This window comes from Drosophila serrata, unplaced genomic scaffold (assembly GCF_035046125.1).
Source record: "Drosophila serrata isolate PLE 108 unplaced genomic scaffold, ASM3504612v1 contig_306, whole genome shotgun sequence".
Lineage (NCBI taxonomy): Eukaryota > Metazoa > Arthropoda > Insecta > Diptera > Drosophilidae > Drosophila > Drosophila serrata.
In genome coordinates, this window is record NW_028257204.1 from 91,160 (window position 1) to 99,277 (window position 8,118).

Genomic DNA, 8,118 nt, shown 5'->3' on the forward strand with positions numbered 1-8,118 from the left:
TGATTTAAAATGTTACCGTTATTTATACACGTAGACCAGGCTATATAAACAGCAGGAACAGGAACAGGAACAGGAACAGCAGGACCAGCTCCCTTTTCCCCATTTTCCTCGAAGGACCAAAGAAGCGCGTATATTTTCGCTTTTGCACATTTTTCATCGTTTACAGCATGAGTGTGTATGTGTGTGTTTTGTGATGTGTTTTGTACACCGAAAAGAAAAAAACGATAAGCAAAAAAATTAAATAGATTATTTACAGAAAAGAAAGAAAATTTGAGTATATGTTTTGTGTTTTAATTGCAAAGTTTTAACTGCATTACTTTGAAATAGTTCCACTTATGTAAATAAAATTTTTGCTATTGCTTTTAATGAAAAGTATACAAAAGAACTGCCAGAAAATAGTAATTTATATAGTCAAGCAAATATTGCAGTAAATTCTAAAGTTCCGAATAGTATACAACTTTTATTAGGGACTTGCGTAATAAGGATAATTCGTTAGACTTTCGTAAGCCTATTTAAATTAAGTTCAGTTTGTATGAAAAGTAACTCTTCTACATTTTATTTGAAGAATATTATTTATGTATATTATTTTCAGTGTACTGGCATGTAGCTGCAGGTCGACAGCATCCTGCAAGTGACTGACTTGCGACTCGGGACCAAAAGCAGCAGGGGCAGCAAAATAGAACCAAGGAGGAAGGAGCTGTAACAACACCTCGCATCCTTGGCTGTTGCTGTTCCCTGTCAAAAGAGATTTTTTCAAATTAACTTTTCATATATTTATGTACGTTTAAATTTTCAGCTCAACTCCCCATTTTCGATGAGAAATCGGATACATACCTATATGCTACACAAAATATGTAAAGATATAGTAGAGGATAGAAGCAAAGAATCACATAAGAAATTAGAAAATGAAATGATTTTCAAAGTTTACAATTTCAATAAGAGTAATTATATCATTTATAATGTCAATATTAAAAATATCTATAATGAAACAATGCAATTCAATGCCTTAAATTTATCTGATAAAAGTGCTGTCATTTTGTTTTATTTTAAAACATTTTTATTTTTGGTTGATCGATTTTTCCCAGAGCTGACTGTGCTTGAATTTTTTAGAACTTTCCTGTAACCAATATGTTTCCATGTTCTTTTCGCCTTCTAGCTCCTGAATGAATGTGTCATAAATGGTTGAGTAATAAAAAAAAAAAATGTAAAAAAATAGGAGTAAAGCGGGGAAGTCAAAAAGAATATAATTTTCCACATATTGTTGATACTTTGTGAAGGTTCGGAAAATGCTCAAACTAGAACTGAAACTAAAGCTGACATTTTGGCGTTGTATAAAGTCAACATTTTGATTTTCATTTTGCAAATGGTAAACAAACGCATGTTCAATGAATACTTGATATGGTATCAAAAATAATTTAAGCTAAACAGAACAAATTAAAATAATATATAATAGAAGCTACTTTCCCTTTGCGTATTATGGAAAATAATAATTTACTGTGAAATCATTCAGTAAAATTCTATTCGTAATTAAAAACACATAAAAGTTGCGTTAATAATGAAACTCTAGAACACATTATCACATTTAAATATTTGGTTTATTTATTAATTAAGAACAAACTGGAAATATCGCATTATTTTTTTAATTTTTGTTGGTCTGTCGTTAATATTCTTCTCGTGTTTGAAATACCCTTGACAAGGACATTAGATGTCTCTCTGCCAAGCCTCACCTCATTTAATACAAATGCAAAATTATTAAGAAAATTACAAAAAAAAAAAAAAATAAAGAAAAGTAAAGTAAAAAGTAAAAACGAGGGAACAAAAGCATTAGCAAAGCAGTAGAAAGAAGAATAAGTGTGGCTATAAATAGGGAAAAGAGCTCGCAGCTCATTGGACCCTTGGCCACTGTCTTTTGCGAAATCCATTAACTTTATTAAGGAGCTTTAATTAGTTACTCTCAACTGTCCCGATGCCTACTTTTCATTAATTACCGTGATGACCCGCTCCGCGCTGAGAGCCCCTCTCTAATCCCCAGGATGAGCCCAAATGATGCGAGTCGCGGGCCAAGGCAACCACTTAAAGACACTTCTTACCTTTTGATGGCCGCCTGCGGCCAAATAAATTACAAACTGGGCCAACAATGGTGGTCCGGGGGATGACTGGCACTCCAGGGTTTTGATTGAACACTCGCATCCTAAGTTTTGACGTTAATCTTTGATTGGAGAGGGCGACGGGTGGTGCGTGGCGAGTGGGGGAAAGCACAACGATGGCAATGGAGCTCTTCGTTTTCGCTGACACTTCATTATGTGATTTTAATATGAATATACATACAACAATGGCCCCATTCCGAGGGTAGTTTGGCCCTTCTTGGCGATAGAATCTCATTTGGACCCCCGAAACGTTTGATCTTAATTAGTGTACTTGAGCGTTCTTCGCTCCTCTTCCGCCAAGTTGGAGTGTCGGCTTTGCATCAGCGAAAATGACAAAATGTCGCAAATCACTCGGGTTGGCGGCACGCGGTGTGTGGGAGGTCCTTGATTGGCATCATTTTCCTCCCGATTTCGCTCCTGCCATCGTCTTTTGTTTAAGCGGATTTCATTCGCATATTAATTGAAGTTTACACAGTAGCAAAAAAGTAACCAACCCGCCGAAGACTAATTAAACTTGAATTCACACTGGACAAATAATAGATTTCCGTTTTGAGTTATAAAGATTAAAGCCAAAGTAATTTAAACTAATGTTGTTTAAGCAACTCATTTGGGCTTTGTTTTTGTTGTGGGTATTTTAAAAATACTTTAAAAGAAATAGTAATTTCTTTTACTGAAAATTACGACTTTCATTGATAGCTATCAAAGTATAAAACCCATTGTATTACATTAAATTCATCGGGGAATTTTTATTTAAAAGTAACTATTCTAATCTTTAAATAAGTTGTAAAATCTGGTTTCCCTATAAAGATATGCTTTATGCTCTCAGTGCATGGAATTACCTAACTGAATGCAGGGTGGGGTCATTGAGTTCCGCGTCAAAATGTCAAGCATGCTGGCGAACTTAGTGTGGGTAAATATTTTTCAATTAAAATCGCTGCCTGGCTATTTGCTCAGCACTTTAGCGACACGCATAAAAATTTAGTAGACTCATAGACGAAGGTATTTCGATTGCCAAAACGAAGAGGGAGGCAGGTTTGGGTAAAACTCATTGAGTTGTGAACGAGGAAACATGAATAAGGGCTTCGTTCGAGCTTTTAACAAAGGTAATTAAAGAATGCGAGGACATTTAATTAAATTTTATATATATAAACGATACTCAGAATGCGTTGGATATTTAAGTCAATTATAATTTAGTAAGTACAATTCAGTAATTACTGATTAGTTTCTTGAAATCATTTTATCAGAAGTATATAATAAAACAGAATACATATTCATCGTACTTTGAGTAATATAAAGCCATTCAAAGAGTTTAAAGCAATTAAATGCCACTATTTTTTACATGCGCACACCAAGTCAACTTTTAATCATAACCTCTGGGAACAGAAGACTGTGGTCCAAAACTAAACTTTCCATAACTCATTTAACAGTTGAGTGAGCTCAAGTGGTCTGCTTTCCCTGTGGACACAATATCAAGCATACGCCATGTTAGCAACGCTTTATGCTCATTTTTGGCACACACTTAATTACCCGAAAAGCCAAGTCAGAAAAAGCTGAAACTGTTGTGCCATATCTTCTGCAAATTGGTAAAGGACCCTGCTCCTTCCCATCCCCGAATGCGGTGCTTAACTTTTCAACTGCAGCGCCAAATGGAAACCTCAGTGGCAACAACAACAACTAGAACAAGAACAAGAACAAGAACAACGATCAAGCAGCAAATGCCTTGCAAAGTGTTGATAATTACCTGTAAAAGTTTGAGCCAAACCATTAGCAGCATAATGAGGCCTGTCTAGCATAGATTTCCCAGCTCGACCCAAGCAGCGCATTCGTTCAAGTCCCACTATCCCTCTGTCCCTCAACTTAAATGAAACAAAAACGGACGGCAGAGCTTACTAAACAGGGGGCGCAACAACAGCAACAGCAACAAAAAAAGAAATAGAGTGAAACACCACAACTAAAACTTTCACCCATTTGAACTCAAGGGCAAGTGAGGGGGCAGCGGCAACAGCAGCTGGAGAAATGCTGGAGCCAGAGCAAAAATAATGGCAACAGCCACACTTGACTGGCGTTGAGTGGTTCATAATTAAAGGGGAAAACCCCAAAAAAGCCTTGAACTCATTCAACCGGCTGTGGCTGCATTGCGTGCAGTTTGGCCTGAAAGTTGGCCAAGTTGCACAGGCCGCACAATTGTTGCACGCACACAGGCCAACCACAGTCAAGTGGAGTAGAAAAATACCTATGGGCGTGTCCCCACTAGAAGGCCAACTGCACGGGAAATATAATCTACTTTCTTTAATTTTAAAATTATATTACAACAAACAAATGTTACAAAATGTTTATAGTTATGTAATGCCTCCCAATCGTTTATTTTCAAAAAGAAACTCAAGGGTTCACTGAATTAAATCCTGTTTTTTTTTTATAAAGATAACATATTTAAATTAAATTAAACTCGTAAGCTTTTTTTATATTAAACCAGAAAAAATAAGATCAGTAACTGCTTCTAAAAGCCGATTGAATAGAAAATGGATTGTAAAAAAATTTCAGCATTATTTTGAGTTCAAATCTTTAACACGAATTACGAATTTATTTAAAATTAAACATACTTTAGTTAATAACACTGAGCCCTTAAATTTCAAGTGTAATAATTTGTTGATTGCAAATGCACGCATATAGACATATATATCAACATATATTCATATTTTCCCTGAGGCCTGACCAAGTTTTCCTTGGACCCTAATTACCATCTTTGACTTGAAGTTGGCGTGGTCGAAACAACTTTCTGCCTGGCTTAATTTCTTAATACTGCACTCGATTGCTTCAGCTTGGTTTTGAATGAAACTTTAAAGCAAAACAATGTTTTTGGCGTTGACACTTGGCACTTGAAAGTGTCAAGTGACCCCATTATCTATTATTATCCATTGTTTATTTATATATAACCCTTATCTCGTTTAAATTCAACTATATATAGCCTGATTTATTTAATACAATTAAATTTTGAAATGTTTAAACATATGTGTTTTTTTTACGTACTTTGTCCTATTACTTAAATCCGTGGAGATTAATGTTCTTTCTTATATTTAGCTTTCGGATCATCCTTGGCATTCTTCTTCTCGTCCTTTTTAGAAGGTTCTTGCTTTCCCTTCTTACCTTTTTTCGGCTTCTTGGATAGATCCACCTGTTCCTTGGGCTTCTGCTCAACATCCATGACCATTAGGCCAACAGCCAATGCAATAGATAGGGCCACAGCCACATAGCCGGTGGCATAGATCTCTGGGATTGTCAAAAACATGTTTAGAAACCAGATCATGTGTCGTGTGGCAGCGACCGTGTGGTAAGCAAATGGCGCCACCACCATGATCTTCGAGGCGGTTATAACTCCGGGACAATCACAATCTTCCGCCTTCTTCACAAATCCCTCCATGTCTCCCTCCATAAAGAGTCCGGAAATTCCCAGGGCCCAAACGAAAATAGCAAGGACAAAGCCGCTCATTCGGAGGCAGATTGAAAGCAACGAAGTAACCTGTATCTTGTATATGGACAGGTGGGGCGACAGTTCCCGTCCCAGTATCATATTGCGATCGTCATAGGATAAATTTGGGGACGGCCGGGCGGGTACAATCTTTAGGATGACCGGCGGTATCAGCACATTTCCGTCCGGCCCTATTGTCGTGGGTCCGCTCGCTTTCACATCCTTGGTATCCTTGACATCCTTGACATCCTTAACGTCTTTGGTAGCAAACCAACGAGCCGTCGTCACCTCCAGCTGAAGGCAAGCTGGCATCCGTGCCAGCGGCTTCTGGCTGATCAATTGCCTCAGTATCGGACTTCTTTGGCTTAAACTTCTAGCCAATAGGCGGCTGTCCGGAAAAGGAACAACTTCAGAAGAGCTTTCAACACACTATTCACTTACCTTGCGTACATCTTTAAAAGAAAATTCTCACAATCTAAGAGTTCAGTGTTTGAGTTGATTAATTGTTGAGGAAAAGCACTTTTGATCTATTTAAGTTAACAAATCTTTCAGATAGAAGTAAAGAAATGTATGCCAGCTTAAAGATAAAATCAAATTTCGTATTCATTATAGCGCAAGGATTTCAGTGATTCCTTTACAAGTGAAGTGGGAAATGCGATTGGCACCTAATGATATTACCTGACCAGTTCTGGAAGGCAAAATCCGCATCCTGTGCATATGCCATAAATTTATGCGACGATTGGATGAGCTACAATTCAATTTACTGATGGCCAGGCAGGTTTATTGAATTTCTTTGGATTTACCTTCCACTCGCAGTTAATATACCGCCGGTTATTTTCCTTCCTCCCCGCTTCCTAGTTTGACTCGCTGTCAATTGAAGATGGAAATGAGAGGGAACATTAAAAGCATTTCTTCAAACCACTGAAATTTCATTTGCAGCTCTTTGCAATCATTTGCCTAAATAAATACGTCGCACACAACAAAGCAACCCACACACTCCCACCCCCACTCACACTCACACCCACACCCGGGTGGTATTCAGGCATTCAGGAAAACCTATACACACTCTGTGAAAATCATTTCAATTTAATAAAATTCATTTGAGTTTTGCGTGGCTGCTGCTTTGCTTTCCTTTGCCTTTGCCCGCTTGACACATTTCATGTTCATTTACGGAGTCTGCTCGCATGAATTTCTGAGTCCAGAAAGCTGGCAAAACTTCACGCTCAATTAGCATCTGTTATCGTTGCTTTCGTCCCAAGCCGAAATTTATTCTTTGCCACACACACATCAAAGACATGCACTCAGTCACTCTTTTGCCCATCGATCAATCAATCAATCAATCATTTGCTGGGAAAACATTTCATAAATCAAACGCATACACAAGCCGAAATAAATATCGTCAAAGCACAGAAGCGAACGCGGTCAGAGGGCAGGTTGATGAAATTAAAAATAATCGAATCAGTAGAATTGTAAAATAAATTATGGCTTAAAAGAAGCTGAATAAAGTTGGCCTTGGCCACTGCCAGTAGAAGTTTCTATAGCTGTTTCGAGTACGGAAAAGTTGGCGTTTCTGTGTGTGTGTACAGAGCATGCCAAGGAGTCATTAAGCCTATATATGTATTACTCAATGTAATGATAAAGCACAGGCGACTAAGGTTTTACATGTCACTTATTATAAGACTTCATATAATATGTAAGAAATAATGCTATTTAAATAAACTAAAGCTTATGCAGTGCAAAGTATTCTATATGAAAATAAAAATTTTCCTTGAAGTTATAACAATCCTTTTCTAATTTGTTGAATTACATTTTTAATTTATTATGCAGCACTTTAATAGAATTAATAGTAGCCTCAATTAAATCAATATGTAAACTTTATCAAGACCTTTATATTCGAATTTATGTCACCTGACATTATTTCTCGATTTTATGAATATGCCGGGCGTACTTTGTTCATGTATGAGTGAAAAGAGTGAGTGTTTTCGTCTGAAAGGGAAAATCGTAAAAGCGAAGCGTCCCCCTTTTTCACTCACACAGACAGAAAAGTCAGGCGATTGCTTTTGCCTTTCAAGGAACTCAATATGCGTATCCGTGTTTAATTAAGATTCGAGATCGCGTCAGTATATGAGAGTGCTCCTGCCGGTGTGTGTGTGCGTCTGAGTCTCTGGCATATGAACACATGTATGAGCGCATGCATTTAATTTAATTTTCATTTCAATTGATTCGATGACTTTACGTTTCATTTCACGTCTCGATGCGATTTCAATTACAACACTCTCCTTGGAGAAAGCTCACACCTCTAGGTATGTATGTACGACAAGTCGGAATCTCAAACCGTTGACGGATTCGCAAATTTATTTGCATGTCACGCAATCTTAGCCAAGGACACACAACACAACGCCGGTGGAAATTTCATATGATTGCCAAGAAATATATGGTACAGGTGTTGTGTTATTCTTCTGGTTATCAACTCTCCACAATTGTGGGCTGAATAAATCCACAATT

The 8,118-nt window shown here is 37.3% G+C and overlaps 1 protein-coding gene across 2 annotated transcripts; it reads right to left on the bottom strand.

Annotated features, from left to right (window-relative positions):
- Positions 1 to 5,091: 5,091 nt before the first annotated feature.
- SdhCL (Succinate dehydrogenase, subunit C-like) lies at positions 5,092 to 6,182 on the bottom strand. 2 transcript variants are annotated; one of them, XM_020957410.2, is made up of 2 exons: positions 6,055 to 6,182; positions 5,092 to 6,001 (listed from the first exon to the last, which is right to left on the bottom strand). In XM_020957410.2, the coding sequence occupies exons 1-2, from the start codon at positions 6,063 to 6,065 to the stop codon at positions 5,203 to 5,205; spliced, it is 810 nt and encodes a 269-aa protein (XP_020813069.2). In that variant the 5' UTR covers positions 6,066 to 6,182; the 3' UTR covers positions 5,092 to 5,202. The 2 variants fall into 2 exon arrangements, with proteins under 2 accessions (XP_020813069.2, XP_086693533.1); XM_086837407.1 differs by having other exon boundaries at positions 6,064 to 6,181.
- Positions 6,183 to 8,118: the final 1,936 nt, after the last annotated feature.